This window comes from Lagenorhynchus albirostris, chromosome 10 (assembly GCF_949774975.1).
Source record: "Lagenorhynchus albirostris chromosome 10, mLagAlb1.1, whole genome shotgun sequence".
NCBI lineage: Eukaryota > Metazoa > Chordata > Mammalia > Artiodactyla > Delphinidae > Lagenorhynchus > Lagenorhynchus albirostris.
The window spans coordinates 39,445,570-39,466,785 of record NC_083104.1 but is presented as its reverse complement, the minus strand read 5'-3'; the positions used below and the strand labels follow the sequence as shown (position 1 = coordinate 39,466,785).

The window sequence follows — 21,216 nt, the reverse complement described above, 5'->3', positions numbered from 1 at the left end:
CGCTTTGTTTGTTTTTTGTTTTTTCGGCTGCGCTGGCTGCGGGATCTTAGTTCCTCGACCAGGGATCGAACTCGTGCCCCCTGCAGTGGAAGCGCGGAGTACTAACCACTGGACCACCAGGGAGGTCTCAATCAGCGAGTTTTAACTCATGAAACATGTCGCGACCATCTGTTTGTTTGGAGGGCCCCAACGGAGCAAACTTCCCTGCCTTGCTGGCCGCCAGCAGTCTTCCGGGTTGGGGGCTCTTCCACTGGAAGCTACACTCCCGCCTCCAGGCCGTGGGTCTCTGGAGTGCTCTGGAATGCCACGTGGAACCCGGCATTGCTGCACGGCTGCGGCCCGGCCTCCTAGGGTCCCCGCCCCTCGCCCGCTAAGACTGCGTCCCTTAACCCCTTGTAGGCACTAACGGAATCTCAGTTTTGCTCGCGCTATGCTACTCGGCGCAAGTCGACCCAGGCTAGCCAATGGGCAGACGCCGCGGAACAGACGTCACAGAGGACGGGCGGGGGCGGGGGAGTGGTGAACGAGGAGCGTTCCAATCAGAAAGCCACTGTTTCTATTGGCACAATGGATGGCTCCGCCCCCATGGCAGACTCATTGTCTGGGGGAGGAGGCTCCTCCGGTTCCAGAATAGCCCGGAGAGACAATCCAGGAGGTGCTCTACGGGCCAGCCTGCAAAGGCAGCAGCGACAGTGGGCTGCAGCGTCACGAGCAGAGGACGCAGGCGTCCCTGGACCGAGGAGGGGTTTAGGGCTGGGACACGGAACGCTCCAACGGGTGCGGTTCCTGCTTGGAACCAGCGGAGATCCCCCGGCTAAGGCCCCTGGCCCACCCCAAACGGTACCTATGACATCACCACCAACCAATCAAATGGCGCATTCCTAGCCGCCCCCCCCCGACTTCTTCGCTTCCAGGAGGCGGGGTTCCCGTGGGTTCCTCCTTCAAGCGCCTCAAGTGACTATGGAGCGCGGGTGGGTGGGCTCCAGTGGTGCCCTCTGGTTTCACCGAATCTGAGGACCACCTAAGGTCAGATCCGGATGTACGGTCTGGGTTCCTATGCGCGTGAGAATGAAGCATCTGCAGAGGCGCCGAAGGCGGAACTCGGTTGGATGGGGGCTCAGTCGGCGTAGGGCCTGGAGGAGGGAAGCCAAAGACATAGTTCTGATCGCACACCCACCCTCCGGGTCCACAGTCTAGCGAATGGAGGGCAGAAAACTTTAACGAAGGAGGGAGACAGGTGGAACGCTAGGGAGAGGGATGCTGGGGTCCCAGAAGAGGCACCTGAGCCAATGTAACGATCTGGGAAAGCTATCTGCAGAAGATGCCCGTGCAGAGCTCTGAATAACCAAGAGATGGAGGAGCCACCCTAGGTCATGGAGGCTGTGTGGACAAATGTGCTGACGCTTAAAGGGACCATGGCCAAAGGAAGTTACGCCCTGCTCTCTCCACTAGGGTTAGCACTGCCCTCAACTGATGCTCCTTGTGGAGAGCAAGACTTAGAGCTCTCCTTGACACCTCTGTTGACTGCAGATGACTCTCCGTGTCACTCCCTGCTGTTCTGCCTCCACCGTAGTCCTCTTTGTGGCTGCTGTCCCATGGAAGCCTCTCCCTCTCCATCTGCACTCACCTCTGTGCCCCAGCCCAAGTGGCAGCTTCTAATGCTCCCTGTAAAGACAAACCAAGGTAGTTCCTTTTTCCAAGTCCTCTTTCCACTGCCCTCTAGGACATCTCAACCCCTCTCCTCGTGCCTTTTCCTCCCTACCTTGTGTTTGTCCCCTCCTTCCTCCAATTCAGGGGTACCTTGCTGGGAGAGCAGACCAGAAAACCTGGCCAACCCATCCAGCTCAATTATCCAACAGTTCTTTCATCTCACTAAGACCTCCAATCTGTCACTTCTCACCTCCTCTCAGCTCCTTACCTTAACCATTAGCCAGTCTTATAACAACTCTCCTGCCCTGCTCTTCTTAGACAAACTCACTGGGCTAAAATCTAACTCCTTAAAATAGATTACTTGGGGCGGGGGGGGGGTCTTGCTCTTGCGCGCCTGGCGCTTGCCTAGGTTATTGGCGTAAGCGCAAGATCGGTGGGCTCCTAAGGTTTCTGCTTGAAAACTGGATGATCTTCTAGCCTGAGACTATTCCTTATCAGAGCCTAGGGCCGCTGGGCCCCTTCACTCAGTACTTGCTGGAGCATCATCACACCCTCGTGCACAGTTGGTATTGGCTTGCCTGGCTGATTCACGTGGGAGAGTCCTTGTATGCCATTGTATTGTTCAAGTCTAAAGGCATCACGCATAGTTGGATTCAACTACTCTGGTTCCTGCAAACATTCCTTTTTGGGATGGCATCTATTACTTGATTGCTTACAGACCAAGATGCCAAAAACAAACTTAAAAAAAGATATCCAAAAAAACTGAATCACTATTTTGTACACCTGAAACTAATATAATATTGTAAACCAACTACACTTCGATTTTTTTTTTTTTTTGCGGTATGCGGGCCTCTCACTGTTGTGGCCTCTCCCGTTGCGGAGCACAGCCTCCGGACGCGCAGGCTCAGCGGCCATAGCTCACGGGCCCAGCCGCTCCGCGGCATGTGGGATCTTCCCAGACCAGGGCACGAACCCGTGTACCCTGCATCGGCAGGCGGACTCTCAACCACTGTACCACCAGGGAAGCCCTATACTTTGATTTTAAAAAGAGAGAAAATACAGCTAAGTTCCTAGGAGAAAAAAAAAAAAAAGATTTTCAAAAGCTTCCTCTACATTTTGACATTCAGCCTCACCTTTTTTGGGGGGTGCTGTGTTTACTTGATCTTTCTAAAAAGTTACGACCCTCTAGTTATTCATTATTTCTTCATCTGCTCTGGTTAAACTTGAGTAGATAGTAGGAAAAGATTTTAGCTTTCCAGTTCTGCAGACTAACCTATTCGGCAGAGGGCTTCCAGCTACCTTCTTGCGGTCCTTGGCTGTGTTGGCGTTCTATCACCTGGTTTAAGCCACGTACTAAGTTTGCTTGTTGGGATATCATTGCTCCCGCCTTCTGATTATAACACCTTATCCTTACCACCACCATCTTATTAGCTCTCCTTTCCCCAAATTTTTTTCCACCCACCTGGACCAAAATTGAGTGACACTTCCGTAACACATCAATTCCACCCACATTTGTTAGACACCTGTGAGGCGGGATCTTCTCCTCCCAGGCTTCCATTTCACATTATGGAGAAAGATAAGGAAGACAAGCAAGTGCCTGGAATGGGGCGGGCCAAGTGGTGACACAGAGGCACAGAGGACATCCTGGGAACCAAGAAGGAACGACTGGGGAATGCTTTCTCTGCTGCTGCCAGCCAGAAGTGATGCTTCCCTCCACTCAGACCCTCCAACATAGTGCTCTGTATGTGCGGGGTCTGATGGCCACCTTCAAGTCAGGACCACATCTTAAAACAGCTTCATTTTTTTCCTCTAGCACCTGTCCTATCGCTTCACACACAGCTGTTCTATCAGTGTCTACCGAACAAAGGAGGGAAACTCTGATTTCACTTTGACTTGTTCAGCGTCATTCCAATTTTTATCTGAAAATTGCAGAACCCATTCAGTGTAACCTTGTGTCAGAGAAAAGGACAGGACTGCCCTTGACTGGTACCACCATCTTTCTGTGGGTCCCCTGGTGGGAAACCTGTATCTTTTTCACACTTTCCTATTCTTGGTCACTTTTTCCGGACACTGTAGATGTCTCCCTCCAGTTCTGACTCACTCAGCCATTCCTGTTCTGGAGAGTCTAGACCATGGGTTCTCCAGCTAGTTACTACCTCTCTCATTCACCTGGTTATAACTTACTACTGACTGGTTGGGGCAGAAGGGTTACTGTCACTTCAAGGAGCCTTTAGGGCTCCTTTCCTGGAGGATCCCCTGCTTGTTCACTAGGGACTAGACCTTATTTTCCTTCCACGTAGGTCATGTTATTTGTTTTAAGCAAACACTTATGAGAAACAGCCCCCTCGCCCCAAAAAGAGGCCTCAAGTAAAAGCACAACCATGAAAGATGATGGACTATGAATTAGTTTTGGTGGAGATCAACTTCTACACATAAATCTCAGTCTTTCCCTCTGTTTCTCTTGTGATTAAGGGGTTATTAATGGTGCCAAGGATAATATGGCTGATTACTGAATGAAATGTATTAACTTGAATAAAATGTTGTGAATTGTGAAAAAAAATAGACTACTTGTGAATTCCTCACCTCTGGAGCAGCAGAGCATTGCTAGAGGAAAACATTTCACATTCTTGACAACAAGCCTTAATATTATATTGGAGGGCTTCGCCAGCACAGTAAGGCAAGAAAAACAGTAAAAAGGTACAAGGATTGGAAAGGAAAAAAGAAAACTTATTCACAGGCAACAGGAATGTGTATGCAAAAAATCCAAAAGAACTTATAGATAAGTTGTTAGAGTTTAGCATTCACTGGATGCAAGGTCAATATATAAAAATCAGTTGTAATTTCTATATATCAACAGGTGAGAAAAATTTTTTTCATGATGTGATTTACAGTAGCATCATGTAGGTAAAATGCTAGAATAAATATAATGAAATATGTGCAATGACTCTTCACACACACATACACACACACAATAAAACATTATTGACACTAAACACTGCGATAATCATTTCATGATGTATGTAAGTCAAATCATTAGGCTGTATACCTTAAACCTATATAGTGCTATATGTCAATTATATCTCAAGAAACACTGGAAGAAAAAAACATTATTGAGAGAAATAAAGACATAAATGGAGTGGAAAACTATGTTCAAAGACTGAAAGATTAAATACAGGCATACCTCGGAGATACTGTGGGTTCAGTTTCAGACCACCGCAATAAAGCAAATATCACAATGAAGTGAGTTACACAAATTTTCTGGTTTCCCAGGGCATATAAAAGTTATGTTTAGACTAGAGTCTATTAAGTTTGCAATAACAGCATTATGCCTAAAAAATGCACATACCTTAATTAAAAATACCTTATTGCTGGGACTTCCCTGGTGGCGCAGTGGTTAAGACTCTGTGCTCCCAATGCAAGGGGGCTGGGGTCGATCCCTGGCCAGGGAACTAGATCCCACATGCGTGCGGCAACTAAGAGTTCGCATGCCACAACTAAGGAGGTTGCCTGCCGCAATTAAGGAGCCCATGAGCCACAACTAAGGAGCCCACCTGCTGCAACTAAGACCCAGTGCAACCAAATAAATATTTTTTTAAAAAGAGAAAATCAAAACCTAAAAAGGTGGGGGGACCACAAAATTTAAAAAAAAAAAACCTTATTGCTAAAAAATGCTAACCATCGCCTGAGCCTTCAGTGAGTGGTAATCTTTTTGAAAAGTAACACCAGGGAATTCCCTGGTGGTCCAGTGGTTAGGACTCAGCACTTCCACTGCAGGGGGTACGGGTTCGATCCCTGGTGGGGGAACTAAGATCCCGCATGCTGCATGGCGTGGCCAAAAATAAAAGAAAAACAACATTAAAGATCACTGATCACAGATCATCATAACAAATATAATAATGATAAAGTCTGAAGTATTATGAGAATTACCAAAATGTGACACAGAGACACGAAGTGAGCAAATGCTGTTGGAAAATTGGCAACAATTAGACTTGCTTGACACAGGGTTTGCCACAAACCTTCAATACCTTTCAATTTGTAACAGATGCAGTTTATCTGTGAAGTGCAACAAAATGAGGTATGCCTGTATTGCACACATGCTAATTCTTCCCAAAGAATGGATTCAACGCAACTCCGATAGAAATCCCAGTAGATACTGTGTAGTGTGTGTGTGTGTGTGTGTGTGTGTGTGTGTGTGTGTGTGTGTAAACTGACAAACTGGATTCTAAAACGTACGAGGGCCAGGAATACCCAAGACAGTCTGAAGAAAATCCAAGTAGGAGAACAGCTTCGTCTATAGGAGATCAAGAAAGCTACAGCTACAGAAACCAAGACTGTATGGTGCTGGTGCAGGAATAGACAGATGAATGGAACAAAATCCAGAGAGGGGTCTAAAGATGTGTGGAGACTTGAATTTTGACAAGGGTGGCTCTTAAGAGCCAACACAAAGGATGGGCTTTCCAATAAATGGTGCTGGGTCAATTGGACATCCATGTAGAAAAAAATTACATGAGACCCCTACTTCATACTACCTTCATAATCAATTCCAGGTTTGACATGTGAATATGAAAGGAAAGACAATGCAGCTTTTAGAAGAGAACACAGAAGTTCTTCATGACTTTAAGCAAATATATATATATATGTATATATATATATTTTTTTGTGGGGGGGGTTCACAGTCCTCTCACTGTTGTGGCCTCTCCCGTTGCAGAGCACAGGCTCTGGACGCGCAGGCTCAGCGGCCATGGCTCATGGGCCCAGCCGCTCCGCGGCATGTGGGATCTTCCCAGACCGGGGCACGAACCCGTGTCCCCTGCGTCGGCAGGCGGACTCTCAACCACTGCGCCACCAGGGAAGTCCGCAAATATATATTTTTTAAATAGGATACAAAATGTACTAACCATAAAGGAAAATACTGAAAAACTGGATTACATTACAATTAAGAACTTCCTTTCATCAAAAGATGTTAAGAATGGGAGAAGATACTGTAAGATATACAACCCAAGGACTCATATCCTGAATACATACTACAAACCAACAAAAGATAGACAACCCAGTCGATGAATGTGCAAGAGATGTGAACAGGTGCTTCACAAGAGAAGATCCAAATAGCCAGTAAACTAATGAAAAGGTGCTCAACCTCTTTAGCCGTCAGGGAAACGCAAGTGTAAAAGCAAATACTACTATACTGCACCAGAATGACTAAAATGAAAATGACTGACAACACCAGGTTTTGGGAAAGATATAGAGCAGCTGGAACTCAGGCACCAGTGGAGGAGAGTACACTGGTACAACTACTTTGGGAAACTATTTGGCAGTTTCTGCCTGTGACCCTGCAATTCCACTCTTGAGGATATACCTCCTGGTGCAAGGCATATGAGCAACAAGAAGACATGTACAACAGTGCTCCTGACAGCACAATTCGTAATAGACAAAAATTGGAAACTGAAATTTATCCACAGTCGTTAACTGTGGATAAATAAATGAGGGTGTAACCCACACGACACTGGGAATGAACAAACTGCAACCACATACTATGACATAGACAAACCTCAAAAACTTGGTGAGTGAAGAAGCCAGTGTCTATATGATTCTATTTATATAAAGTTCAAAAACAGGCAAAACTTATCAGTAATTACCTCTAGGGAAGAGGTCTGGGGAGAAGGAAGGAGTTGGTGATTGAGAGGGGTGCACAGTGGGCTTTGGGAACTAGTGACACTGGGTGGTGACTACATTAGCATCTTCCGTCATAATTCATTAGCTGTACTCTTTGCATACTGTAGCTTTCATAGTATGTTATTCTTCCATTAAATAAGAGAGAAAAAGAAAAGGTTATCCTCACATACTTGGAGCCTCAGTCTGTATCTTTTGGGGACTGAGCAGGCAGGTGGTCTTCACCCAACCCCTTACCCTGGAGTTGCCTTATGCACATGTAGCATGTTGTACTCAGACATGTCCCACAGACATGGTACCACACCTGTAGGGACCCACTTCTAGCCCAGAGGTTGGCCCAAACGCCCAGCCCTCACTGCCCCTCAAAATTTGAGTTTTCCTCAGCCCCACCCTGTCACTCCCTTCTTTGAGTGCCTTAGTTTTCTCTCTCTTTGCCCTTTCCCCTGCCTAACCACATCCACGTCTACCATCCTTCCAAGCAGTCAGAGGTATTCTCTCAGACAGTTCCTTCCCTGAGGAATTCTCTGGCTAGTCATTGTCCTTGGTAGCTTTAATTCTGTGCGGTGAGACACCATCAACGTGTTTATTGACGGTCCTGGAGTCCTGGCCCTTCTGAGTGTCTCCTTACAAACACATGCAAGGGTCCCCTGGACAATCACACAGAAGTGGGCAGGGGCTCTGATCTTCCAGCCACGGGGCTGCACTTCGTTTCTCACGGGGGCCAGCACTAGGACAGATGGCAAAGCACTGCCCTGCTTTTCCCACGAGGTCAGTGTGTGCAGCCTAACAGCAAACAGAGCAAGGCACAGAGGCTATCAAATGTTCCTGCCTCAGCTTCCTGAGGACCTGTGCTTATCACTGAGTTACTTGCTCTCAGGAGGAGAACCATGGTTCTCCGCCTTCAGCACTCCAATGAGAAAGGAGCTGTACCTGGAAGTCAGCGTTGTTGATTCCGTCTGTGGAAGGGAGGCAGAGGCCTCCAGGATGAAGTGACCAGGTTGTACCACACAGAGCTTTCTTGCAGACAACTGTGTCAGCTCCTCCTCAGGTCCAGGTGAGCCTGTGCACTTAAACTTCTGGAAGAGTCAACAGGTCAGGAAGGACATCTCCCTGCTGGCCTCCTGTGCTTTGCTCCCACGGACCTGTTTCCCTGGGACCCCACCCCTGGACTGGCCTTGCTGGGCTTCTTGCCGTAGTCCGTTCTGCTGAGAGTAAAAGCCCTCTGCCTTCAGCACCCCATTAAGAAAGGAAAAGTCGTGGCAAGAAGTCACAGCATCAGTGATTCTGGATGTGTGGAATCTGATGAGAATCATCTTGGGTAACAAACTGAAGGGAACTGATGGAAACCACTGCTGCCTGGTGTCTGCCTACAGGTTCTGACTCTCTTCCCCAACTTATGGTGACAGCCTTAGTTAACTGGGGAGCCCACGAGGAAAAAGTTTTTTGCCCAACGTTGGCCTCTGATTCCCCTCAAACAGTGCACAACTAACCCCACACTTGTTGAGATATTCTTTTTGTCCTACTGTAATTACCAAATCTCCGCTAAGGCTGCAAAATGAGGGAACCTCGCTGGATCCAGAGGAAGACAAATAAGGAAGGGAAACAGTTGGGCAGCCCTAAGAGTTCAGGGAGGCCAGGGCTTGGATAGGAGCCCCTTCATTTGAGAACAGGTATAAAGGATATAGGGTTTCAACAGGGGAGACAGACACGGCATTCAAGGCAAAGAAAGATGTAAGTGAAGCCTGGAGGGGCAGTCACCTGCAAATGGACCATGGGGCTCTCAGTGGCTGTGGCTGTGGCCCAGAAGAAGTGGGAACCCAGGGAAGAGAGGCTGGAACAGGGCTCAAGGGACCTCGATGGAGAGGCCTGTTAGGGACCATCACCTCCTCAGGCTGGAGAGGACAGGGCAAGCTAGTGACGAGGTCCTGAGGCCCCAGTGCCCCTGACCATCCTCTCCCACCACCACTCAGGATCATACAGGGAAGCCTGTTTCCAGATGCCTGTGATTTATTTCCAAGCTGAGCTGCAGCACATAGGAAAATACACATGGCTTTTCAGTCTACGTTTTTACAGAGAAAATAGATTCTGTCATTGGCTTTATCAGTGCCATCACCTCATTCTGTGAGGCTCCAGGGTGGATGGCCTGTCTCTAAGACTCTGCTTTCAAAGAAGCAGCTTGGCCAAGACCTCTGGGGGCTGGAGTGGGGGCAGAGACCCCCACGGGGTGGCGGCTGGGGGGACAGAGCACATGAGCAGCACTCACTGTGAAGCTAAGGCAAAGAACAGAGCTGGCGGAACGTGCCTCCTCTCACCCCAGGGACACGGCTTGCTGAAGCCCAGGACACAGACCAGGTGGGCGCGGGGGATGAGGGCTCTGGCCCAGCCTGGAGCAGCAGCAGGACTCTGAGTGTGCATGTGTATGGGGTGGGGAGGCATGCTGAAGAGGCAGCCCAGCGGGAGATGGAGGGGCTTCAGTTCACACTCCCCCTGCCCCAGCATAGCTCCCAGCGCGTGGTCCCTAATCCTGCGCTTGGCCCCTCTCATTAGCTCTATTTCAGGTGGGGGCCCCTGCTTAGGTCCCTTCCACCATCACCGCCCCTCACACTGTCAGTGCAAAACATTCTTAGGGCCAAGCCTCCGAGTCCCCTGCACCCTACCCAGGGCTGCAGGGAAGGGAGGAAAAGAAGGTGCTAGCTGGGGGCCTCGCCCAGCACCGGGAATTCCTTGCACATCTCTTGGACAATCATGCGGTCCATCTGACACTGGGGCGAGGCTTCCTCCTCGGTTAGGATGCGTCGCAGTGTGGCCTGCAGGTCGGGGAGCCGGTGGCGGTGCTGTAGGTAGGGTGTGGAGCGGATCACAGCGTGCATCAGGGAGAGGTACTCCATGCGAAGCTGTGGGGAGACCAGGCAAGCTCAGGGACCCCAGGGAGGCACTGAGACTGCCACCAGACAGGGACAGGCCACTACTGCCTCCTGGCAGCCACACGGACCCCAGGGCTGTGGACCACCTCACACCACTGAAGATCAGGGTTGCATCCCCAGCACCCAGAGTGGACCTGGCACAGAACTGGCCTTTGATAGTCGTTGAATAAGTAAGTGAATAAATAAATCATCTGAGACACACACAGTCCCAGAACGCGGCCGGCCCAGGGAAGTCCTGCCTCAGAGAGGTGGCGAGGGGAAGCAGCGAGCCCCCATCCCTCCTGTAATGCTGGGCCCCTGTGGGGCTGCTGTCTGTCTGTTGGAGGCCCTCTGCTTCTCACTCTATCCTCTCACCCTGGAAGATCTCATTCACACCCACAGCTTCAAATAGTGACCCCCACTCAAACCTCTTGCAGAGACTCTCCGGTGAGCTGCAGATGAGAAAATCCAACTGCCCACTTGTCACCTCCTGCTTATCTCAGAGAGAACTCAAACTCACATAACAACCATCAAACTCGTGATCTTCCCCATCTTCCCAAAGCTGAAGGCTTTCTCGTGTTCTTTATTTTAATAAAGAGCACTGCTGTCCATTCAAGTGCTCAAGCCAAAACTGCACGTGTCCCCTCCGGTTCCTTTCTCCCCACACCCCGAATCCAATCCGTCCCAGTAAGACCCGGCCGTCTTGCCTTCTACGTGTGCCGTGAATCCATCTCCAACACTCCCCGCCAACCCACCCTTCCAGCACCTCTGGCTTTAACAGCTCCAAGAACCACTCCAATCTGACACCCCAGCTGCTCCTTATCCTCACTGAGACCCTGATCCATTGACCTGGCGCCAGCACTTTTTCCTCCATTTGCTCCCCTCACCATCCCTCATTTCTCCCTTTACCTCTGATTAGAGGAGTCAATACTCAAACCTTCTTTAGGCAGCATCACCCTGCTAACTCCCAACCCTGGTCAGACCAAAAAGCACCTGCCAATCAAATCCTAGAAGCTAAGCAGCAGACAATTAGAGTCTTGTGCAGGCTTGAACGGCATTCGCCACCACAAACCTCACTGCCTGGCACCCCTGCCACTTTCCTCTGCCACGTTCACTGTTCCTGAAAGGACCACTGCCCACCTTCTCTCCATTTTCCAAACCTAAACGGCCCGATCAGTTGGCTTTGTGCTTCATGCAGAAAACAAGCAGACTTTCAGAAATGCCTGGTCTTCCCCCGGCACCCACACCTCACCTGTCCCCAGTGAATGAACTGTCCTGGCTCCTGCCAGAGGCCATCCCTCCAGGGGGGCCTGGACCCTCCCCTGCTGCCTGACCTACTTGACACCCACAGCGGCTGACTCTCCCGACACATCAGCCGTTTCTCCATGATTGGCGTGCTGGATCATTCCCTCTGACTCAGACATGCACCAGCATCTCCCACCTTTACAAGACTTTCCCTGACCCCATGTCTCCCTCCAGTGATCCCCCACCTTTCTCTGCTCCCCTTCACTTAAAAACACACGAAGGTTGTCTCCATTCACTGCTCCCATCTTCCCCCTTTCTACTCCCCTCCAACTTCAAATCCTCTCTTCAACTTCCCACTCGGACTCTCTTCCCTCCAGTCCATGGACGCTGCTTGTGAATCATGCCTCATCTCCATGTGGCGAATCCCGTGGCTCATTCTCAGGCCTCATCTCACTCGGGCTCCTAACTGTGGAGACGGCTCATCCCCCTCCTCCTCCATACACGTGGCTTTGGGCTCCTGCTCTCTTGGTTTTCCTCCTGGGTGTCTCCCTATGTGCCCCGACTGTGCCCTGGGCTGAGGCCTGAGCTTCCCTCTGTCCCATCCATCCCACACCCTAGGTGACCGCACTGTCACAGGCTTCCCAGCACATCTATGCACAGCCAACTCCAAAGTGTCTCTTTCCAGTCCCAACTCACACCCCAGGTCCTCTGTACCTGGATGTCCAACAGGTATCTTCTCAGTCTTGACACATCAAAACACAACTCTATTCAAAGGTTCTTCCCCACCTGAGCAATCGGCACTTCATCCACCCGGTTGCTCCAGACCAATCCAGCAGCAAGCCCTGCCAACCCACCTCCAACACACCCCAGCCTGACCTCCTCTCCCAGCCTATTCGTGCCACATGGACAGCTGCAGCCGCCTCCTCACCAGCCTCCTGCTTCTGCTGTGCTTTCAGTCTCCGTTTCATTCAGGATGGTAATCAGATCACTTCCCCTGCCCCTGAGAAGGGGTGACAACCTCCCGCCGCAGCCTCCAAGGCTTTGTGTAAACTCTACTTCCTCCTCCTCACCTCCCACCACTCCCTCCACTCCTGCTTTCTTCAGACAGCCCACCCCCGACCACCTCATGGCGGGCTCCCTTGGGTCTTGGCACACCTGTCATGGTTGAGCGGCCTCCCACACTTACCTGGCTCCAGCAGTGCCCCTCGTCCTAGTCTCCATTCAGTGTCAGGTGCCCCCCTTTTGTTAGTTTCTACACAGCTGCCATCCCCAGGCACCTTATCTCCAGGCGACAGGTCCGCGATGTGCCGCACGGTGATGTCGATGAGCGCCATCATATCCGTGTGGTAGAAGATGGCAGCTGTGGCGGGGCTGGCGAACACGTCCTGCAGGAACTTGAGGACGGAGTGTGGCGGCTGAGGTTCATGCTTAAAGATGCGCACGGGGTCATCTAGAAGGCAGGGGAAAGAGGGGGTCAGGGCAGTCCTCGAGGGGGCCCAGAGTCACCCCAGCGAGTTACAGAGGTCATGGAGTCACAGGACATCGAAGGGGCCCCACACAGATTCCTGGGCCCTCACCCCCTCTGTTCAGGAGCAACAGTAGCTTCTCGGAGAAGATCTTGACATTGGCGTGTTTGCTCAGAGCGGCCATGATGAAGTTCTGGTCAGGGGCTGAGGAAGGACACGGGGGTAGACAACAGCACAGGTGCTAAGCCTGGAGAGCCCCCCTCCTCCCCCCTACGGCGAGTCAGCCACCCCCGTCAGGCCCTGCCCCCACCTGGCAGGTGCAAATTGAGAGCCAGAAGTAGATTCATGCAGAGATCCGGCAGTTGCTCGGTGGTGTCCAAGGGCAGCCCGTCCTCAACGATGCTCAGCAGGAACTGGGCGAAGGGTGTGCCCAGGTGCTCTGGGAGAGGGGCACGTGGAAGTCTGCAGCCCGCCCCCCGTCACACACCGCCACACCGCCCAGCCTCCCTGGGTTTCTGTGAGCCCTGGAGACATTCAGTCAGACTACAGTCAGTGGGTGCCCAGCCCCTTGGGCCATGGGCCCCACCTCCAGCGGGCTGTGGGCTCCCTGTGGTCCGCTGGTCAGTGACCTGCCTTCTTACCATAGTGTGCATAGGGCACTGCCTCCCCCATGGAGAAGACCATGGCCAGAATGAGGGCGGAGTAACAGAGTTTCTGATGGTCTGCGGGGGAGCAAAGCAGGCGGTCAGAGCCCCCCAGGTGGCGGGAACCTCCCCAGCTGGCAGGAAGCTGCCCCTCACTCACCCTGCGTGTCTGTCTGCATGTCCCGCGCCAGCTCCACAGGCAGCACAGATGACACTAGTGTAGAGATGATGGCTGCGTCCAGGCTGCACATGGCGCCGAAGCATTTGAGGAGCAGCAGCCGCAGCGACACCCGGTGCTCCTGGCAGGGGACCCTGTGTGCTCAATGCCCGGAACCCCCACCTCTACCCAGGTCCCTCTGTGCCCCCTCCCCTCTGTTTCCCACACACCATTTGGTAATAGGCCACCAAGGCCAGGACAGACTCGAACTCATTCCTCTTGCACATTTTCTTGCAAACTTCAGGGTCTGCATCCGTCTGTGGGGAGGACGAAGTGTGATGGAGTCACTCAGTGTAAGGTGGCCACATGTGAGTGAGCTGAGGATGAATAGGGGAGACTCCCGAGCACTGGGGAGGGATGGGGCAGGGGTGGGGGACATCTGGGGGCACCCAGCCCGCACCAGAATGTGCAGCAGCTCCTCCAGGTAGCAGCGGATGACACCCTCGTCCTCATACAGGGCCCAGCTGCGCTGCTGGGCGTCATCCTTCCGCCGGGCCAGGTCTGCAAAGATCACCTCCAGCCGCTGCTGGTCGTGGCAGACCTGCCCTGAGGGCAGGGCAGTGCTCAGGTCCTGGAGGAAGAGGTCTGGCTCAGGACACTTGCCCCACACCATCTCCAGGAGGCCCACAAGGCCTGGAGTTCAACCTAGACCCTGAGGTCATGGCATGAGCTCCAGGCCAGTGTCAGGCAGGGGGCTCCAGCCTCACCTACCAGAGCTGCCTGGAGTCAGCGTCGTCGCAGGAAGGGTGAGGGGACCAGCCCCCAGTTCTCTTCCCTCCTCCCCGCTGCTCCCATCAAGCTCCCACAGAAGACCTGCTCCCACAGCCCATTCCCCAACATCGAGGCCGCCAAGGGCACTGACCCAGTTCTATACCCCCTCCCCAAGTAATTCCACTGCCCCCAAGTCTTAACAACCGTCTGGGACAGGATTCTGCTTGAGACACATCCGTGGGGTGTTCTCCAAAAACTTGCCTCCTGTCCCAGACCTGGATAAACATCCTCCATGAGGAAGGCCGCCAACTCCTCACCGCCTGAATGTGACTGAGACTCCACCCCCTGATTCTACACAAAGTGGGACAGGCCTGTCATCTACCCACCTGCCATGTTCCTCTTGATCCAGTGTCCCAGCACAGGCAAGCCCACTGACTCACTGCTCCCCACACCCCAAACCAGAGCTGCAGGAGCCATGGAGCCCTAAGGAGAGACCTCTGGCCCATCTGGCCCCCACCGTGTAGACTTGACTCATGCCCCCCAATCCTGCTCCCTGACCAGTGCCCCAACCTTGGCAAAGGATCCCACCCGCCCATGATCCACACATACCTCATTCACATCTCAGTCAGCACTCAGGCCTCCATCATAGCTCTCGAAGCACCCACTGCTCTCCACTGCCAAGGCCAGCATGACACTGCCCTCTCTCATGCCTTATGTCCATTCCTTCCCTGCAGCCTGAGAGAACTCCTGGCCACCCACGGCTGTCTCATCTGTCACCTGCCCCAGGTCTCACCTCCAACCACACCACTTGCTCCCTCCCTCACCCGCTGTGTTCCAGCCATGCTGGCCTTGTTCCACTTCTTCCTGTGAGCCAAGCTCGGTCCTGCCTCATGGCCCTCGTCCAGCCTGAGCCTCTGCCTGGAATACTCTTCCTCCCTTTCTCCTTCAGGGATCAGCCCAAATGTCCCCAGTACCCAGCACAAGGAAGCCAAGAGCTAGAGCTCAACAAAGACCTGTCAGGTAAAGGCTGGACACAGTGTGAGGGTGGGGAAGGGGCAGGGGCTGTAGGGCAGCCCCAGGATGGGGAGGCCCCTAGCCCTGTTGCCCACCCTCACCTTGCCCTCTACCAGTGAGAGGAGGACCTGCTCCATGATAGGTGAGCTGGCCGGCACTGAGGCCTGGATGTGACCCACCACGACGCCAATGGCCACTCGGCACAGCTCATGGCTCAGGCCGGTGTTCCTCCGCACGAGCTCCATCAGCTCTGCCCCAATGGTCCTGGGCACAGCAGTCTCAGCCAGCGCCTTCTCTTCTGTGGTCCCCAGGCTCAGTGCACCCAGGGCTTCCAGCTCATCAGGGGCTGGGGCTGTATCAACTGCTGCCTCCTCTGTAGGGGGCTCCGAGTTTAGCACCTTGGAGGGAGGGGGCTGAGCTTGGGACACAGTGGTATGCGTGCCTCGGCGGGGCACAGGTGGGGGCGTGGGTGAGCAGCTGGGGCCTGGCTCCGATGAGCTGGAGCCGGTATAGAGTGTGTCAAGGGAGGTGCTGCTGACAGAGGAGCCGCTGGACACAGAACTGCCCCCAGAGGGTGTGGTGTTGCGGCCGCCTGTGGGCAGAGAGGGGATGCTGTGCTAGGGTAGCCCCCTGGGGGCCCCAACCCCTCCAAGCCCAGAGCCCCCGCCCCCCAGTACAGGGCCTAGACCTGCCAGACCCTCCCACCAAGCCCAGAACCCCCAACTGCCCCAACACGTGCCCTGTCTTCCCCCCAAGTCTGGAGCCCCCAGTTCCCTGACATAGGCAGAGTAACCATTCCAAGTACAGGGTGCCCCCCGAGTCCCCCAACCCCGCCTTCTCACCACTCCCCGAGGCCAGTAGGGCCTCGCGGTCTCGGCGCTTCACAGGTGGGGGTGGCGTGGCGGGTGCTGCTCGGCGAGGCTGTGGTGGGATCTGGGAGGACAGAAGTGGGATCTGAGGGTACAACCTGGCTAGTGCCCTGAGCTTGGCATGGGCAGGACTATGGTTCCAGGCGGCATCGCTGACCCCAGTGGACCCCTGGCGCCTCTGGACAAAGCCTTAAGCTCCACCCACCTCCCTTTCCTAGGATGTTCTCACCATGTACCTGGTAGAGGCCTCCATCTGCCCCAAGATACTCAGAACTGGGCAGGCTGTGCTGCCGCTCGAATCCAGCTCTACACACCCCATTGGGCTGCCTGGCAGCAGCAGCATCCAGGTGGTGGTCACTGGTGGACGGGGTCATAGCTGCCGGGTTGGGGGCTGAGGGGCCTCTGCGGGACAGGGTCTCTTTCCGGTGGTGGATCAGCTTCCTGAGGGAGGGACAGGGAGGTTATTGGGGGAGTTACCTTACGACTCCCGAAGTCCTCACATGCTCCTCGTGGGATGCGGCCCACCCTAGCCCAGGCTCCCCAACCTCCCACTGCCCTCAGGCTCCACCCCACTCTGCGCTACCAACACTGCTCTCTGGCGTCCCCAGTACTCACTGAAGGACCCCACCCCATGGTGCTTACTGGGCGGTTCTCCCGCCCCACTCACTGGAGGATCCCGCGCTGCTCCAGGCTGTACTTGCCACCATCCCGCATGGCTGCATTGTGCACAGCCTCAATGGCCCTGTCAATGGCTTGGAGGACATCCTGCTCCAGGCCCTGTGGGGGCAGGGGTGGGCAGTTAGGCCTGGGGGCCAAGTGAGGTACTGAGCCCAGAGCCAGCCCAGGATGGAGCCCGGGGCAGACAAAGGACCACTACAGCTAAAGCCTGTAATGCCTGATGTGAACACAGCAAGCTGAACTAGAATATGAAATGGGCTTCTCAAACTGCGTCACTCAGGGAGCTGGGCCACGGGGAAGGCCCATGCTGCTGCTTTATATATTGGGGCCCCGAGCAGGATTTTACCTCACAGTGAGGCTCTCAGCTAAGATGTCGCCGAAAACCTGGGGTCTAGAGCAATACCACAGCCCATGGACCCTCAGTTTGAGGCCAGGAGTACACACTTAGTCTATCCCTAGGCTTGGCTCAGATCCCAGGCTGAGATGCCAAGCAGGGAGCCTCTAGTGTCTGGAAGTCTTAACAAATCACTCTGGATCTTGCTGATCCTTCACAAAACCAAGGTCACACTCCAGGACGGCCCTGTCCTTAGAGAGCCTTCTGCAGGCCCTAGTAGCTGAGGACAGGCCAAAGGGATCGCCTCTCTCCACCCCTGCTGCCAGCCCCCATCCCCTCAAGCTATTCCAGGAATCCTCCAGACCTGCACTGGGAAGCAGCAGTTCTGTGTCTGTGGCAAAAGACAGACATGAGCACAGGACCTGGCCCCTGCCCCAGATTCTGTGTTGCCATCCGCAGCAACTCAGGGGTCTAATCTACCCAGCCTGGCTGGCATGGGGTACAGAGTAGGGGGTGGCAGCTGTGGGACCAGCCACTCCCACCCTTCGCTGCCCCTGGCACACATGGTCCATCAGACATAGGAGCCTCAGAACTAAGGTGACATCACACCAGAGTGGGTTTGAGAAGCTTCTCTGATGGGGACAAACAGATGGACTCAGAGGTCAACAAAGCCCTCCAGGTAGCACGGGGCGTGTCAGAGTGCAGGAGACAGCAGACAGAAAGAGGGACAGAGAAAGACAGATGATACACAGAAAGCAAGAAAGATGGAGAGAGAGAGAGAGAGGGAGGGAGGGAGAGAGAGAGGGAGAGAGAGAGAGAAGCAGAGGGAGACACGCAGAAAGAAATTGAGATTTGGAGACAGAGAAGGGAAGAGAGTCGGAGGAAGAAACACACACAAGTGGAGAGTCAGAATGACACCGAGATACAGAGAGAGCCACAGAGACGAAGGCAGAGGGAGACATACAGCAAGAAACCAACAGATAGACAAGATGGTAGCCTCTCTGCCCTCCCCAAACACCCAGCCCCAGTGGCCCAGGCAGGGGAGGGGCCTCTTGGGCCCTTGGGGAAGAGGCAGGACTTTCCTCAGAGGCTCCAACAAGCTCCCAGCTCCAGAGAGGCTGGGTCTGACATGCTCACCCTGGACCCAGCAGCCCTGGTGTCCAGGGCTCTCACTCTTACCCAGACACTCCTAGATGCCATGAGGCCAAGGGTTTAGGGACCAGGGCCCATCCTCTCTGGTAAGACCAGATGACATCTCCAAATTTATCCTGTTATTTCTGTCCTGAACTGGGCTGGGACAGGATGTTTCCTAAAGGCTATGGACTAGGATGGGGCGGGGGTGTCTGGCACAGGGCAGACCTGGAGGCTCCAGGCCCTCCTTCCCCCTGTGATCAGAATAGACCAGCTGGAGACAACACATCCCAGCCCCCATACCAGGACTATTCTTGGGGAAACAGGAACTGGGGCTGCAGACTCCTCTGGAAGGAAATGGGGCCAAAGCCAGACCGGGGACGCCATGGGGAGGTCTCACTTCCTTGCAATGGGAGCAGCCCCCACCCCAGGCTGGGGGCCAAGGAGGGATGGAGCTCCCTCATCTTCAGAGAAAGGAAGTCTGAAAAGTTAGGGCCTGAGGCTTGTGAGAGAGAGTAGTGCCAGGGAGTGTCAGCAGGGCCTGGGATCCCTGGTTCAAAGTGAACTGACGAAGGTGTCTTAGGAAAGGCTTAGGGGGTGACTGAGTACAGGAGAGTAAAAGATACTGAGGTCTCAGGGCTTGGGGGGTCATTTAGGGGAGGGGGGTGTCCATGGCTCTCAGGTCCAAATGGGAGAGGGGGTGTAAAGGCATGGAAGATGGTGGGGAAACAGGCAGTGTCCAGGGTTGCCCGGGTCTCAGTGGTGGAAGCTGAGGAAAAGGAGGCAAAAGTGTGGGATCCTGGTGATCCAGGGAAGGGGCCAATTAATTCTGGGGTCTCAATGATCTGGGGAACTGCTCAGAATTTGGTGTGCTGGAATCTCAGGACTGACTCTTGAATTCTATTCGGATGGAGGTTCAGATGTTGGGGCCCAATGGCTCTGGGATTCCGAGGAGTCTCAGTCCCAGAGCTGGGCTTTTGGTAGATCTGAGTCCTCAGAGTTGGCTGTCAAGGCCCTGGTCTTGGGTTGGGGCGCGGGCTCTTAGGGTCCCAGTCCTCCTGGGGTTTCACGGTCAGATTCTCAAACTCCTTATCTGCTGGAGGTCCCGGCGGGCCTGGGGTGCCGGGGTCTGTCCTGCGAGCCTATGTTGGAGCTCAGTCTAGGGGCGGCTGAGGCCGGGCCGGGGAGGGACACACTCACCTGCAGGCGGCGCAGGTAGGCGGGCGGCACGTAGCCCGTCTCGCCACTGCGCGCCCGCGCCGCCAGCCACCAGTGCGCGCTGCTGCGCTCCAGAACCAGGAAGGTCTCGCCCGCGGCGAACGCCAGCGCGTTGGGCTCCGCCGAGCGGAACGCGTACAGCGCGCGGTACATGAGGGTGAGTCGGGCCGGGGCAGGAGAGACGGCAGGGTCTGCGAAACCAGGACGCCAGGCCGGGAGCGCCTCACCGCGCTCGCCCTGCCCCGTGACACACGGCGCGTGCGCGCGCGCGCGCCCGCCCGCCCGCCGCAGCCCCGCCCCAGGATGTGTCGGCTCCTGCGCAGAAGCGCGGCGCCCCCTAGTGTCCACAGGCTGCGCGGCCCGGCGCGGCCCGGCGCGGCCTCCGAGAACCCGCTGCCCTTTCCGCCCCTTCCGTGGACTTCTGCGTCTCCAAGCTCCCGACTCCCTGCCCCAGCACCCTACCTAGAGCCCCAGACCCAGCTTTCCCGCCCGGCCCTCCACTCCCTTTACCCGCCCAAGCCCTAGTGCTGCGGCCCATCCGACTTCCCGAAGGAGCGCTCCGCCCGCAGCCCAAAGACAGGGCCTCTGTCCGATGCTGACAGTCCCATGCGTCCTTGCCACCCCAGGGGAGTGGGACCTGACCTACTAACATAAGGACAGCGACCCCGTGAGGGTAGTCCCGTTGTTGTATCTTGAGACACTTGGAGGCGCCCGCGGGGCCCGGGTCTGCTCCGTGTCTCTAGGCCTCCTGACCCCGCTTACCGCCCCAGTGGTGGGCAACGCGGAGCAAGAGTGAGGGGGGGACGGTAAAAACAAAACCCACAGGGAGCCATTTCTCTGTCCAAAGTCCTCCCATCCTTGCTCCCCACCCCACCTCCTCTTTTCGGCTACTAGCTTCTCTCGTCCTCTGTAATGTGGGTCTTTGCATAGTTTCCTCTGCCTGGGACACACTTCCCTTCCTCACAGTAGAAAGTCCGCAGGCTCCCACCCCTATCAATCGCTATCACATCACTCTGTTCTGTTGTCTTTGGGGACTTACAACTCCAGGTTATCTTATTTCTCATGCTTCCTTCTGAGAGCAGACAGAAGGGCTGGTGGAGGATGAGGAGTGGGGCACCATGTGGCCTTAAGAGCTTGTTTGGCCCACCTTCCGGTCAGCCCTGACTTGGTGAGGTCTTTGAAGTCCTAGGAGGGAAGGGGGAAACTCCGGGGAGAGATCCTAAGGGTCCTGGGGACCTCCCATTTCTGTCCAGGGGCTGCTCCAGCCACATTCCCCTCTGGAAGCCTGGGCCCAGGGAGAAGGGGCTGTAGGCACAACCAGGCAGTTGGCCTGTTTTTGGACGTAGTGGATACAGGCATAATGGACCTTGGAGAGGAGGTGCTAGGAGGTTCAGGCAAGGCAAGGGGTGGGGCTGCTAAAACTGGACATCCAGACCCTACCTTCTTAGCACTGGTTCTGTGTCCTT

At 54.4% G+C, this 21,216-nt stretch overlaps 1 protein-coding gene across 3 annotated transcripts; it reads right to left on the bottom strand.

Moving 5' to 3' along the window:
- Positions 1 to 4,742: 4,742 nt before the first annotated feature.
- NCKIPSD (NCK interacting protein with SH3 domain) lies at positions 4,743 to 19,989 on the bottom strand. Of its 3 annotated transcripts, XM_060161966.1 has the most exons (13): positions 19,733 to 19,989; positions 17,057 to 17,166; positions 16,626 to 16,830; positions 16,363 to 16,453; positions 15,622 to 16,112; positions 14,196 to 14,366; positions 13,966 to 14,052; positions 13,739 to 13,877; positions 13,576 to 13,656; positions 13,245 to 13,373; positions 13,046 to 13,138; positions 12,746 to 12,918; positions 4,743 to 10,214 (listed from the first exon to the last, which is right to left on the bottom strand). In XM_060161966.1, exons 1-13 carry the CDS (start codon positions 19,901 to 19,903, stop codon positions 10,011 to 10,013), a joined length of 2,145 nt encoding a protein of 714 aa, XP_060017949.1. In that variant the 5' UTR covers positions 19,904 to 19,989; the 3' UTR covers positions 4,743 to 10,010. The 3 variants fall into 3 exon arrangements, with proteins under 3 accessions (XP_060017949.1, XP_060017950.1, XP_060017951.1); XM_060161967.1 differs by lacking the exon at positions 13,576 to 13,656; XM_060161968.1 differs by lacking the exon at positions 17,057 to 17,166 and having other exon boundaries at positions 19,733 to 19,860.
- Positions 19,990 to 21,216: the final 1,227 nt, after the last annotated feature.